This window comes from Hirundo rustica, chromosome 13, assembly GCF_015227805.2.
Source record: "Hirundo rustica isolate bHirRus1 chromosome 13, bHirRus1.pri.v3, whole genome shotgun sequence".
NCBI lineage: Eukaryota > Metazoa > Chordata > Aves > Passeriformes > Hirundinidae > Hirundo > Hirundo rustica.
The window spans coordinates 874,291-889,987 of record NC_053462.1 but is presented as its reverse complement, the minus strand read 5'-3'; the positions used below and the strand labels follow the sequence as shown (position 1 = coordinate 889,987).

Sequence of the window (15,697 nt, the reverse complement as noted above, 5' to 3'; positions counted from 1 at the left end):
AAAATCAAATTACGGTAATGTGTCTTTAAAAAGAGCTTGTATTAAAGACAGCCTGATGGTAGAGTAATTTCTCCTGTAACATCTGTTCTTTTATTTGGTATAATTAAAATATTGCATTCTTACTATGAGTTCTAATGTGGACATATTATGTTACATTGCAGCTGTGGTTGAAATGGATTGACCTCTAATAGTAATCCACTTGGTAAAAGCCTGCTGAGGCCAAGGAGTTTCTGAGCGTGTTCACCGGCTGTGTGGTTTTGGGGAAGAACGTGGACTAGATTCCATGTTTCAATGTCAAAGGAAGCCTTTTTGATAGGAAATACTTTGTTTCTGCTTTATTTCCTCTCCCCTCGTTTTTTTTCAGGAGAGAGCTTTTTGTATAAAAGTACAGAAAGACTTCATAAATTTCATTTATCTATTCCAATTTAAAAAACAATATAGTGAGCAGAGCCTGTAGCTGTAGAAACCTCAGAAAGGAACCTTCCCTTCTTTCTTTAAGTGATGTAAAGACTCTGAGGCCTGTGTGGCAGAAGCCTCTGTGGTGTGTGTGTGAACACCTGTGTCTGCTCCTCCCCTCTGGAGGGCTGTGCATGTCCCACAGCTGGGCTTGGCTCTGCCATGCTAAAAGCCACTTCACTGTAATGCAGTTTCAGCTGCAGTGCTAAGATGGGTTTTGATCCTCTTACCCTTCCTGTGTCCCCCCAGTAGTATTTATTGAGTTCACTTAGGTTTATATTTTCTTAGATATGGAATACCCTTAGTATTTTTAAAAGAGAAATTATGTTGGTGTTTGAGGCTGTGTCTTTTCTAAGCATGTGTGAAGTACCACGTTTTAACTGCTTTTGATAGATGAGCCCCTAACTAAATTTATGTGCTGATTTTCTGTTACTGAATGAGTTGGTGAAAAGTGTTTTCTTTAGTTTTCTCTGTAATATTAGTTAGCTAAAGAGTACAGCTCTGACTGCTTGCTTGGACTTGTGCTACTGGAAAAACTGTCAGGGAGCTGAAATCGCCTTTGTTTTGGATAGATGATAGAATGGATGACTTCCAGCCCAAGGAGAAGTAAGAGTTTTCAGCTGTGAATGAAGCAGCTGCTATACTTCTATTTACTTAGAAATTTTCATCTCTTTTGACTGTGAGACTCTTTGGAGATGTGAAAGTGTAGAGCTGTCCCTGGTGTCCCTTCTGTACCTGTGTGGGAGGAGGGCTTCAGCACACGTGGACATGGATGGCTGGGGCAAGGAACACAAACTCAGGTGTGCAGTGCACCAGCCACTTGGCTACCTCAGAGGTTTATCCTGCTCTGTAGGGAACCTCTCAAAGGCCTAACACCCGAATTCCAGCTTTGAGCATTCTGTTCTAGGTAAAGGCTCTGAGGCCTTCCAACAAAAGCCTTGATTTGCTCTTGGGGCATCTGCATTATCCATCTGTAGGTTATTTCCTTAATATTTGCACTGGGAATGTGCAGGGTCATGGATAACATGGACTGCCCTGGCCTTTAGCTGAGCAGTGTTGAATGTTTTTGATGCAGGCTTTGTTTATTTTTTCCCAAATCTGTCTTTGCTAGATGCTCCTTTGGGATTCTCCTTTTGCAGTCACATTGCATCCCCAGGTGGGGAAGAGAATCAGCCATCGGTTGCCTTTAGTACTGAAAGCTACTGTCATGTAAAATCTGCTGCATGTAGTGATCTGGATTAAGGTGGGGGAGAGCTTACTGAGACTGTGCTGTGGGGACCAAAAATGTCTGTCTCTTGTTTTTCCTAGGAACTTTATATTGCTGTGGGAATATCTGGAGCAATCCAACACTTGGCTGGAATGAAAGACAGCAAGGTATGTGAAGGTGGATGAACTAGAAAAGATTTCTGAGGAAGGAAACGAGTTGACTCCCTTGCTTTTGCATCAGTGCTTTAAATGGTTTTCATATTTCCTGCTGCTTTAAAACACTCTTTGACAAAAAAACACCCAAAAAACTGTGGCAGAACATCTCACACAGTAGAAAAACCTTTGCACTACAACCCAAAGTGATCAGTGGAAGCAGCTAATTGACTTTGTTTAAAAAAAAACCAACCCAAAGCACATATGCCTGAATTCTATACAATAGTTCCATTTGCCTTTATTTCACTATGACATATTAATTCATGCATAACAATGTGCAATTTGAATTATGAACTTACTATTCCATAAAGTAAAAGATGTTTCTGACATTCCTGCATTTAGCCATTCAAATGGAAACCTGCTATAAAACGGCAGTAAAACTTTAAAAGGTTTAACTCATTAGTTGCCAAAGCAAATAATTCAAAATTGGAATCGCCAGTTTGGCCCATGGTGCAGCATTTAAAAAGAGGAGCAGAGTTACCTGCTGATTGATGCTATCAAATGCCAGACATCAAAAACTGGAGGTCCTGCCTCCCACAGTAATTTTTTAAAAGGATATGTATTTAATATATTTCTACTTTTGGGGAATGATCTTAACCGAGCCACAACTTGGAATAGTTTGTAAGAGCTGAGGAAAAGGGTTGCAGAAGTTAGCAGGTAGTTTCTTGTGTTTAAGCAGCCACAGAGCAGTGAGTTTGTGATTGGTAACTGTCCTCAGGAACCAGCCCCTGTGGTGGGATGATCTCTGCTTTCTTACCATTTTTTTTTCTTATGTATTATATAAATATTTGGGGGGAAATGATAAGCTTTGTAAAAGCAGGGACTCGAGTGGTGTTAGCATTAGTTGACGCAGTGGAGAAAAAACCGCAAATTCAAAATGTTAAGGGTGTGTGATGGTGGGTGAAGGTCTCTCTTGAGAAGTGGGAGTGGAGTGGTGGCAGCGTGTTCCCAAGGGCTTTGGTGGAACAGCATTGCCAGTGTCTCGTGCCTGCAGAGCAGCAGAGGGACAGTCACAGCTCAGCTCCCCTGGCACCGTGGCACACGTGGCTTTGTTCGGAATTCAGTCTCCAGCTGTGCCCTTGGCCGAGTGAGGAGATGGGCAGTGGGAGGAGCAGCAGCCACTGGCTGACAGCTGGATATTAGAAGCTGCATGAAGACTTGAGGTGATCCTCTCTGTGTTTATCTGCTGCTTTACCTCACTTAAGGCTGCCAGCAGCACTGGGAACCTCTGACTTGAAGAGCCAGAATTTCCTTTGTTCCAAAAACACTGAGCAGTGATGTTATCCTATACTGGAACAGCAAAACCTCTGCTTTTATGGCTTTTCCAAAGGCACGTTTATTTTGAGGTATTCTGCTGTAAGAACAGAGGAAATTTGTTGATATGAGGTGTTTATTTACCCCTTACGTTTCTCCCATATCTCAGTTTTTTAGCGTAACCTAATGTGTCTGTTGTAAAATTAAGATTTACTTGCATTTGCAATGTGTTCTGCCTTCCTTTTAGCTGAAGCATTTAAGTGGGGTAGTTATGGAAAAGATCCAGTTTTCCCAGCAAAGAGCTCTGCAGCCACAGGAGCTCTCTGACACTTCCCCTGTCCTCCCTCAGCACTCTGAATTACCTGGCATTGTGAACTTGGACACTTCAGGACACGTTTTCCAAAGCAGTCAGATGCTTTCTACCAAGTGAAATGTATAATTTATTTGTTCTTTTACAGCAAGGTAGAAAAGGCAGCTTTTGAGGAGACCTGGAGAATTGTTGCTTTCGCTCCTTATTTCCAATTCCCTCGTGAGAGTTCCCCTGTCTTTTCTTACTCAGTTTTAACTCACAAAGTTCTGTTGTGAGCAAGGTGACGCTTTTGTGCTACCTGAGTTAGCCACGAGGTAGGGAACCAGATCTTACTGAAGTTACTTCAGCTAAAGGAGGCAGAGGAAGGACTAGGCTGCCAAAGCAAAGCTTCAGACAGTTTTGCAAGCAATTTTTATATTATTTTTGTGCTAAGGACAGAGCTGGCAGCCCCTGTGGATGGTCCTGCAAGGAATGGCAGGGTCAGGAGGGTCACAGAAAGTCTTTACTGGGCCAGCACCCTGAGGGATCACAGCCTGGATTCACTTCCTGCACTGCAGCTTGTCGGGGGAAGCTTGCATTTGCAAACAGGGGTGACTGAAGTGAAGCAAATAAAGCAATGGGAGAACATTCAAGGGCAGCATTGCTGCAGCACGTGCACGTCCTCGGCTGTGAGCTGAGGGCAGGGGCAGTGCTCTGGGTGGTGCCTCGTGTGCATGGTGGGGTCCTTTACAGGGACTCTCAGGCGACAAACGAAATGCCAAGAAATAACATTTCTGGGGCCTAAAACCACAGGATTTGTAAACTTTTCTCCTTGAGTTACTACCACTAGGCCCCTGCTTAGTGAGCCATTCATTCTGTTGGACGTTGAGTGGAGTGTGGCTCCCTGTGGGTGTGGCAGCAGTGCCTCAGCTGCCCTTTGGGTCAGAGCTCCCAACCATTGTTCCCACTGGCAGAGTGGAGTGGGCAGGCACTGCCCCGTGCTGTGCTCTGGGCTCCTTCTGGCAGCTTTTGGGTTTGCTTTGGGATTCCTTTCCCTTCCTTTGTGGAGTGCTCCCCATCCTGCTGCAGATTTTCATGAGGACACCCACCCATGCTTAACTTGCTGGAAGTTGTCACAGACAGTGAATGGCAGAGTTTAAACCAAGACATTTTCTGGATCATTGTGTTGGGATTTGTCGTCCTGTTTTTTACAGTGTGCCAAAATCAATGCTGCGTCCCCTTGTAAATACAGAGGCCTTTGGGCAGGGCTTTTTTGTGCTTCTTGTAACTGCTGCCTCCAGGTTACTTCTGCAATGGTGCAGCTTCGAATGTGCAGATAATTGTTTGTAGTACATTTTTTCTAGGCTTTTCAGCAGGGAAGATAACAGAGATGTGTATGATGAGCAGGGAAAGGAGGGTTTGTTTTGTGTTTTTTTTTCTTTCAGGGGGATTGTGGTGTATGTGGAGGGAAGGAGGTGTTTGTTTTTGAGATGGGAAAATATTAAATGCCCAGATAAATCTTCTGCTTCTGGAGGCTTGGAGAGAATACAGCTCATTTCCAGGCTAAGACCTGGCCCTGTAATCTGGCCCCAGAGGATGTTCACTATCTAGATTCATATGGTGCTTTACCTTTGCTTGCAGACCATTGTTGCTATTAACAAGGATCCAGAAGCTCCAATTTTCCAAGTGGCAGACTATGGACTGGTAGCAGACTTATTTCAGGTGAGGCTAAACTCGATGTGCAGGGTAATTCTGGGAGAGCTGACAGGAGCTTACGTAATGTAATCTAATGACTGTTAATGTCTGTGTGAGGGCATTTGGGTTCTAGTTTAAAAATTCGCTTTCCGATGTCGGGATTTGTGCGCTCAAAATCAAATCCCTGCAAGCAGGTTGTGTCACAGCCAGCCTGCCTCAATTCTGGTTTCCTGAGGTTGAACCGTTCTGGAAATAACTGCACATAGGTGCTTGCATGTATTTTTAAACTTCATAAAGTTTGGAAGTAGAGAGTTGATTATTTGTGCCTGGGCTTAGTGCCTCACTGACTGATGGCCAGGAGGAGCCCAGAGCCAGGCCTGTCCCCTGTGTGTCACCACACGTGTAAGGGGCGGGAGCGTCGTGGCTCTGTGGAGGCACGGGCAGAAACTCTGCCAGCACTTAATGCCATTCCTGAAATAATGCCCGCTGGCTCCGTGGTGAGCACTGGCCTCTTTGTAAGCCGGAGACAAAGTCACATTCCAAAGAAACACCATGTAGACAATTACCTTAATAAATTTTGTACGAATGCATTATTTCCACCTAATGGAAATGTAGCTCTCTTAAATAATTAAGAGGCTTTATTCAGCAGGAGAGAAGTGGGGAGTGCTGTGAGCTGGGGTGACCCACAGCCCCTGGAGTGCTGTGCTGGGTGGGAGGGTGGGCAGTGTAATTGCAGGGCTGGGAAGTGCACAGGGCGAGTTTGTGGGGGTCAGAGGGGAACGTGCACTGCTACCCTGGCACTGGTGTTTGCAGGCGGTGCCAGAGATGACAAAGCTCCTGAAGAAGAAGTGAGTGCTGCTGATGGGACCCGGTGCTGTGGAGTAAGGGCAAATAAAAGATTTTACTGGAAAGAGGTGGGATCGGTCACTGTGATGTTGGGATGGTTATTTTTTGGTTTTGTTGGGGGTTTTTGGTGGTCAGTTGCATGGCACAGGGAGTGGCGGGATGGAAGAAAGCAAGGCGGGGAAGGCAGGTAAGAGAAAGCAGCAAGAGGCTGTATGTATTTGTCAGTGTTTATTCCCATCTCCACCCCCTTCCCAGCCATGCTCAGCCCTGGGCAGGGTCAGGCTGGGGGGTCCAACTGGGGAGCCAGGCTGGGCCCAAGCTGTCCAGCAGCTCTGTCCTGCCCCCAGGCACTATGGGGCTGTGCTGGCCCTGGACTGGTGGCAGTTCCGTGGTGGTCCCGGCACAGTCCGTCTGTCCTTCCAGGCACTGGGGGTCCGTACTGGCCTAAGACTGCTGGAAGGTCCATTGTTCCCAGATGGCCACCGTAGGTCCCAGCTGTCCCAGGCCTGGTGGCAGGGCAGGTAGGTCACGTGCCACAGACGCTGGTGAGCAGAGGCAACGCCGGCCTCTCCCTGGGCCGGTGGCCGTTGCAGGAGATGCCACGGGTTGTCTTTGGCACTGCCACCTCACCTGTGGCAGCCTCGTGGCCAGCGGGGTGAGCGTGTCTCCACGGGAGTCCCCGTTCCCCCAGGCTGGCCCTACGCCTCAGGAACCCTGCCCAGCCGTGGCTCTGGGGGCCCCAGCGCCCCATACTTCTCCTCGATGGTTGGGGCGCCCTGGGGGCAGTCGAGGAGCGGCTTGAGCTGGAAGACGTCAAGACTCTCCTGGTTCCTGCGGCTGTAGACGCTGAGCCGGTGGCCCAGGTCGGGGCTGGCCCCCACGGAGCCGGCCGGGCTGGGCAGTTTCAGGTTGACGGGATCCAGCCCCTTCTGTGCCAAGCGGGCCTCTTCCGACAGCGATGAGAGCAGCTCCTGCACCACGGCGTGGGCCGCGCGCTGCCGGGCGCCTCCCGCCTGGGCCGGCTCCTCGCAGGCCGCGCTGCAGTCCGGGGACGAGCCCAGGGTCTGGCTGCTCTCGCTGCAGCCCCGCGTGCCCGAGCTGACGGTGGAGCGCGAGGCGCTGCCCGACGTGAGGCTGGCCGAGGTCCCGGTGCTGCCCAGGCGCAGCGGCACCTCCACCGTGAACAGCTCCGAGGAGATGTTGGGCCGGTGCACGTCGATGGCGGCCGTGGTCACCACGCAGATGGCGGCCTCGGGGACGCCGCTGTCTGCAGGGACAGAGCACAGAGGCGCCTGAGAGCCCGTGCGGGGATGGGCTGCAGAGGGGTGCAGAGAGCTAGAGCGAGGTCATGTGGAGCACTGTACACAGGGCCAGCTGAACTGCACACACACTGTAGTACACAGACCCCCTTTAGTCCATCTATAGATGTATATTAATATATACATATACAGTAACACAGCCCTGTTCTCTCTCACCAGCTCTCTATGGTTATAGGGGGAGCAGCGGTAGAGCAGTACACAGATATGACACACACTGTATGCGCATATATGTGCGTGTATATGTCAGTCACTCCCAAACACCAACACCTGGAGGTCTGGTCATATACCTGAAGGGGTGTTTGTTTATGTGTGCATAAGGAACTGCATCTATGCTCCTTTCTGCCTGCATGTGCACATGGACAGGCAATAGGGACCTACAGGCCCTCCCTTAAATACCTGGAATTAGTTACTGCTCCAACAGCATGCAGCCCAACCCCCTTCAAGTTGTGCTGTTTTTTCTGTCTGTGTGTACCCATAGGGATATACAAACACACACATTTATACCTACACATGATAATATGACCCCATTCTCTTGAGACAGTCCTTAAATTATGCACACATGCCTTTTATGTATGTCCTGCTATTTACACTAATACCTAATACCACATATCTGTATATACTGAGCACACACACATTTATTACATACAATACACAGGTGTATGGATGCAGGCTCTCACCCTTCTCCCCACCCCATTTTATATAGAGATGATCTTTATAGAGAGATGAGGAATTATGTCTGTGTGAGCCCCATATAGAATACAATGTACACAGACCTTCTGTTATACACACACAAGATGTGGTGCCCCTTGAAAGACAGTTATTCACCAGTAAATAAAATATATACAACCCCTCCACCTTTCTATAGAAATGTATACATATTTTTCTGTATGTGTGTATATATATATTTATTGGCTAGGTCTGTGTGTAAGAGATGATATCTATACATGAACCTATTCCTTTGTATTTACATATTTATTAATGTCTTCAGACTACATGGGGATCCATATATGATACAGTACACATACATACCTATATAGACTATTAATGCATGCCTCCCCTTTAAATACATAGAATTATTATCTGTAAACAGAACACACCTGTGCTCTCACATGCAGGTCTACTACCCTTCATCTATAAATACAGATTTCTCACTCTGTGTGTGTATGGCTGGGGACCATAGTTACAGGGATATACAGAATACATTTTACCTATACATGAGCACCCCCTCCCTCTTATAGTCTTTTTATGTATATGTATCTACTTAAAGATATATATGTACACACACACACATTTACATGTATCTTTTTACAGCTTTCCAAGTATATTATGGGGAGCTATAGAGCACTATATAATTCTACATACCTCTCTTTATACATATGCAGACATACACCTCTAGAGGTGACTCTACAGTCTCTCACCCCCCTAATTTTATATGTACCTAATCTTTATATATAGCTTTAAATATATAGATATGGGTACACACACACACACACATGCACGCACGCGCGCGCGTACGTGCCCCATATATACCTATACATTAGTCCACTAGACCTATACATCTATATGTACATTTTATAAATGTGTGTGTGTGTGTGTGTGTATACACACACACACACACACACACGTGTGCACAGATATATAAAAATATATATCTGTGTACTATCTATAGGACAGAGTTGTTCTCCCCATTTAAAAATGTAATTGTTACTCTTTAAACAGAATGTATACAATTACATGTATACTTGCCTTTGTGTGTGAGTATTTATGTCTTATGATGTGTATGTATAAATCCGGACTGAATATACAGAGATCTATATAAAACACATGTATCAAAATATAAGATATACATATAATACATGTATAACACTATAGCTAAACATGATCCCCCCACCTTTATATGTGTTTAAAATTATATACATACACCTTTTTATAGACAGCAACATTTATTATGGGGATGTATACACAGGGATACAAATCTATGTGTAATACAATATGCACCTACATATATGCACCTGCCCCAATTTAAACCTATATAATCTATACATGCATAGATTTCTCCATACAGATATGGGGAGGATGTGTGTGTCCATATAATATTTTACATATACATGCACACACACTGTAGTGCATGGTTCCCCCTATAATAATACATTTTCCCTAGGAATATGCAGACATTTTATAGATGCACTGTTTAGTCCCCTCTTTAATTCCACACCATTGTCACTAGCACCTGCACAGCCTTACCTTTCTGTAGAAATGCACAGACTCGTCACCATGTGTCCATACACAGACAATGTATATCTCAGTATATACATTACAACTATGCTTGCACACCCAGAGACATACACATTATATGTAACAGAAATACACATATATCTCACAGCCAGTGAGATGTGGACATACACATACACCTTGTTAGACATTGTCACAGGCATTCAGAGGGTATCGAGAGAGGAACTCTATCTATATACAGTGCTGCACTCCTGTATATACAGGCACATACCTATGCTACAGACTACATCACTACATCAATGCAGCCTCTCTCCCCCTCTCCCTTGTATATACACATAATCTTTAGATTTCTCCATACAGGTACGGGCAATACATGCATACACGAGCTCCAAATAGAATATTGTACACACACACACACACACACATATACACTATAATACATAGCCCACACCTTAAATATACATAATTATTTATTACTAAATTTAAAAAATCCCATCTATGTGTGTATATTTATTTATAAGATACATGTACATATAAATACATATTAAAAATACATTGTACTTTTACTTGAGAACTCAGATATATCTTTATTGCTATCTATATAATGGCGGTTAATACCAAGGGACGTTTGTGTATGTGTATATATATATATATACACACACACATCTATAAGTAAATAGGATATGCCTGTATACACCTGCTCATTGTATACACACATACACACAGAGTCTCTCTCACACAATCATTCTGTAGACATACAGGCAATACGTACATGGATGAAGAGTCCCCTATAAAATACAGCATACAGACATATGGACCTTTGATACATGGAACACACAATATTCCCTTTAAATACAGTCTGTTCTCCTTAAACAAAACACACCTCCACATATGTGTATCTACATATGCATATATATATATACACACACACATCTATAAATCTGTGTGTACATGGGGACTGCAGATATAAGGACATACATACATAATACATTATCCAGAACACCATTGATGCATATTATACCTATAAAATTATATTACACCACCCCTTTAACATATCTCAATGTATATTATGTGGATATACAGCTATAAACAGAACCATATAAACAGTACCATATACCTGTGTATATGGCTATCTCTACACATACTATAAAATACATAGGTATATACAGAGTATCCCCCCAATGTTATATATGCATGTGTCCATATAGATGGGGGAATAGGTGTGTATATCTGCCCCATAAATGGGATACAATGTATATATCTCTAGTGCTTACACACACACACACGCGCGAGTATCTTTGTAGACACGTGGAATGTACATACAGGGATATATATATATAAAGTACATCATTGCTCTATGTGAACACAGACACCCCCACATCCCTACATTATGTATGTATGTAGATGCACAGACATGGTCCCTCACACCTCTCCCTTTTTACATACCCCACACCTGCATACATCTTTATATATATAGCCCTGTAGAGCTTGGGGATGTATAGAGAGGGATAGACACAAATAAAATCAATACTTTATACCTCTATGTGTACATTTTTAAAATAGGTCTCTGTGTACTCATGTGTCTATGGATATATAGACTGTCTCTCACACACATATATACAGATTTTATATACCCATATATACATAGCTTTATATAAAGACATCCATATTTATAGGGGGAATGTCTCTATACATATATCTATGTTTTCCCTTCATAATATATCTACATATGTATGCATATTCTGTATATAAGACAGTTTATATACATACTCATGTCCTTTCTAATGTATAAATCACATATGTATTTAAACAGGCTCTCACATACCTACCCACATATATATCTCCCGATATCTATATATGTATCTTTACATATATTTATACACATATAAAATACCAATGTAGCACACAGATCTTTACCTGTCTGCGTATATACACATAAACAGCCCCATTTATACATATGAAGATCTAGGATAAGCCTATATAAAATTTTCCATGTACCTATATCATAACAGAAAAACAAGTATATATTTCATATGTAAAATATACACACAATAACATGCATAAAATAGATTTAAAAATGTATATGCAGACAGTAATATATACATTTCTAAAAGGTATATGTTATAATTATGTTTTAAAATAAATCTACACAAACACACACTTTCCCCCCATCTGTATGTATCTATGTGGGGAATTTGTATATAGGGATATAATTTATAATATAATACCTATACACGAAACACAGAGATAGATCCATGTTATACATCATACATATGATACATACTAAAAAGATGTATATAGCCATTCACACCTCCTTGATTTATATTACCTAAGAAATATAAAATGAGTACAGTTTCTCTCACACATATATATAAATTCGTATCTATCCCCATATATATGGGATAGACATATATATACACACATACATGCCACACTTAAAGTATCTTTATACAGATTACACTGTATACATACATAGTCATATCTAAAGTATATAGCTATAGATACAGAATACATTACAGCTATATATGCACACACACACATGTATTTTGTAATGCATATAAAATATAAATCTGCAGCCACAAACGTGTACCAATGCCTTTACAGACATTTAAATATGCAGCATACATTGTAGGCATATTCACTGCACACACCTATGAACAGATACACAGAAGCCCTCTTCAGCCCACGTACAGAAACTATACAACGCGCATACGCAATACACTAGTCACCCGATGGTTTGGGCTGGGAGGCACCTTCCAGCCCATCCAGTGCCACCCCTGCCATGGCAGGGACACCTTCCACCATCCCACGGTGCTCAGCCCTGTCCAGCCTGGCCTTGGGCACTGCCAGGGAGCCAGGGGCAGCCACGGCTGTGCCAGGGCCTCGTCCCTCAGCGCTCCCAGCCTGGCCCAAGGGGTGAGCAGCTCCAGCCCTGGCAGCTCCGGGGCCTCCTCTGGACTCGCCGCAGCAGCTCCACGTCCTGTCCTGCTGCTCCTGCTCCACGTCCTGTCCTGCTGCTCCTGCTCCATGTCCTGTCCTGCTGATCCTGCTCCACGTCCTGTCCTGCTGCTCCTGCTCCTGCTCCACGTCCTGTCCTGCTGCTCCTGCTCCTGCTCCACGTCCTGTCCTGCGGATCCTGCTCCACGTCCTGTCCTGCTGATCCTGCTCCACGTCCTGTCCTGCTGATCCTGCTCCTGCTCCACGTCCTGTCCTGCTGATCCTGCTCCACGTCCTGTCCTGCTGCTCCTGCTCCACGTCCTGTCCTGCTGCTCCTGCTCCTGCTCCACGTCCTGTCCTGCTGATCCTGCTCCTGCTCGATGTCCTGTCCTGCTGATCTGCTCCTGCTCCACGTCCTGTCCTGCTGATCCTGCTCCTGCTCCACGTCCTGTCCTGCTGCTCCTGCTCCTGCTCCACGTCCTGTCCTGCTGATCCTGCTCCACGTCCTGTCCTGCTGCTCCTGCTCCTGCTCCACGTCCTGTCCTGCTGATCCTGATCCTGCTCGATGTCCTGTCCTGCTGATCCTGCTCCTGCTCCACGTCCTGTCCTGCTGATCCTGCTCCACGTCCTGTCCTGCTGCTCCTGCTCCTGCTCCACGTCCTGTCCTGCTGCTCCTGCTCCTGATCCTGCTCCACGTCCTGTCCTGCTGATCCTGCTCCTGCTCCACGTCCTGTCCTGCTGCTCCTGCTCCTGCTCCACGTCCTGTCCTGCTGATCCTGCTCCTGATCCTGCTCCACGTCCTGTCCTGCTGATCCTGCTCCTGCTCCACGTCCTGTCCTGCTGATCCTGCTCCTGCTCCACGTCCTGTCCTGCTGATCCTGATCCTGCTCCACGTCCTGTCCTGCTGATCCTGCTCCTGCTCCACGTCCTGCTGATCCTGCTCCTGCTCCTGTCGGGCTGGAGCTGGGGCAGCTTTGCAGGAGGAGCTCACAGGAGTGGGGCAGGCAAGCTCCAGGTCCTTGTCCAGGGCTGCTCTTGATCCCCTGGTCCCCAGCTGGGGTTTGTGCTGGGGAGTGCCTGGACACAGGGCCAGGACCTTCTCCTTGGCCCTGCTGAATGGCAGGAGGAGTCGGGAGCCCCCCTCTCCAGCCTGCTGGATCCCACTGGATGCCAGCTGGGTTTGCAACCAGACACTCACACTCCCTTCTGTTTAGTATTTTTGTAGCTTCAGCTACATACAATCTATATCCACGTGTATGGATGTATATACAGGATTAAAGATATACATTATACAGAGATACATATTTTCATTCCTGTAATATATGCACATACATTTCTATAATATATACACACATATATTCTGACCATCTCTCCCTTTCACCCTCCTTTATACATTTTATATATTTAATAAATGCATTCTTATAAAGTATCTCAGTATGTACAGAGACACAGCATTTCCCAAATCTTTATATTTCCATAAAGATATATCTATATGTATACACAAAATCAATATACCTTTATATGTGTATTAATCTGCTCACATAATACCCATATGGGGATGTGTGTATGTTTCAAGAGACATACGTGATATACTATATACATATGTTAACTTACATCTTTATGTATGTGCACCTGGGTTTGTGTGTATATATGTGGGATATATATAATACACTGAAGATTTATACACGATACATATTTTATATAAATTAGCCACATCCTTACAGAAATATATATACACCTATATTTCACTATGTATGCATACTATAGATAGGGTTAAAGTATGTCGTACATTTTAAAAATATATATACACACACATACATATATACACACATAAATGCTTATATGTGTTTATACACACCCCCTTGTGTATATTCTATGTACATGTATATGCAGGCACACGCACTTTTTTCCTATAAGCCCATATATATATACACACATATATATGGGGATTTATATGTGGAGATATAAATTTATAACACATTATATTTAAGCACACACACTTTTTTAGCATATATATAAAATGTTATACACGTAAGGGGGGTGTGCACAGTGCCATCTGCCAGAGCCTGCCTTGCTCAGCCTCCCCTGGCCCCGCTGTGCTGGCAGCCAGAGCATGGCCAGCCCTGGCTGGGCTCTGCAGAGCCCCGGCACGGCCAGAACCCCCAGTGCTGCCCAGCACAGGCAGAGCCCCCAGTGCTGCCCAGTACAGACAGAGCCCCCAGTGCTGCCCAGTACAGGCAGAGCCCCCAGTGCTGCCCAGCAGTGTGTGCAGAGCCCCCAGTGCTGCCCAGCACAGGCAGAGCCCCCAGTGCTGCCCAGTACAGGCAGAGCCCCCAGTGCTGCCCAGTACAGGCAGAGCCCCCAGTGCTGCCCAGCAGTGTGTGCAGAGCCCCCAGTGCTGCCCAGCACAGGCAGAGCCCCCAGTGCTGCCCAGCAGGGTGTGCAGAGCCCCCAGCACAGGCAGAGCTCCCCAGTGCTGCCCAGCAGGGCTGTACAGAGCCCCAAGCACAGGCAGAGCTCCCCAGTGCTGCCCAGCAGGGTGTGCAGAGCCCCCAGCACAGGCAGAGCCCCCAGTGCTGCCCAGCAGGGTGTGCAGAGCCCCCAGCACAGGCAGAGCCCCCAGTGCTGCCCAGCAGGGCTGTACAGAGCCCCCAGCACAGGCAGAGCCCCCAGTGCTGCCCAGCAGGGTGTGCAGAGCCCCCAGTGCTGCCCAGCAGGGTGTGCAGAGCCCCCAGTGCTGCCCAGCAGGGCTGTACAGAGCCCCAAGCACAGGCAGAGCCCCCAGTGCTGCCCAGCAGGGTGTGCAGAGCCCCCAGCATGGACAGAGCTCCCCAGTGCTGCCCAGCAGGGCTGTACAGAGCCCCAAGCACAGGCAGACCCCCCAGTGCTGCCCAGCAGTGTGTGCAGAGCCCCCAGCACAGACAGCCCCCAGTGCTGCCCAGCAGGGCTGTACAGAGCCCCAAGCACAGGCAGAGCCCCCTGTGCCAGCAGGACACCTGCCAGGAACATCTATTTGAAAGCTGCCCTCAGGTCAGGGTCCAGCTGCTCAGGTTTCCCACTACTCAGTTTAACCTTGCTGAAAGGCTCCCAGCGTGGTGCTGGGCTAAGCTGTCTCCCCACTTCTTTTCTCTTCATTTATTTTGTCCCTGCTGTTCATTCTCAAATCTGTTTGAACTGCTCTGTGAGCTGGACAGCTCAGCTACAGGGAATTAACCCCTCCCAGATCTCCAAACTATCCTGAGTGCCATCA

The 15,697-nt window shown here is 46.0% G+C and overlaps 2 protein-coding genes across 7 annotated transcripts in view; one reads left to right on the top strand and one right to left on the bottom strand.

Moving 5' to 3' along the window:
• ETFA (electron transfer flavoprotein subunit alpha) overlaps positions 1 to 6,024 on the top strand; it is a 29,204-nt gene extending 23,180 nt beyond the window's left edge. The window contains exons 10-12 of the mRNA XM_040076987.2: positions 1,765 to 1,830; positions 5,060 to 5,140; positions 5,927 to 6,024. Of these exons, the coding sequence (XP_039932921.1) occupies positions 1,765 to 1,830; positions 5,060 to 5,140; positions 5,927 to 5,965 (186 nt within the window). The 3' untranslated portion in view covers positions 5,966 to 6,024. The remainder of the gene's footprint in view (positions 1 to 1,764; positions 1,831 to 5,059; positions 5,141 to 5,926) is intronic.
• Positions 6,025 to 6,456: 432 nt separating this feature from the next.
• TMEM266 (transmembrane protein 266) overlaps positions 6,457 to 15,697 on the bottom strand; it is an 89,306-nt gene continuing 80,065 nt past the window's right edge. For all 6 annotated transcript variants that reach the window (XM_040076982.2, XM_040076985.2, XM_040076981.1 and 3 more), the window contains one exon: positions 6,457 to 7,226. In XM_040076982.2, coding sequence (XP_039932916.1) covers positions 6,658 to 7,226 — 569 coding nt within the window. In that variant the 3' untranslated portion in view covers positions 6,457 to 6,657. The remainder of the gene's footprint in view (positions 7,227 to 15,697) is intronic.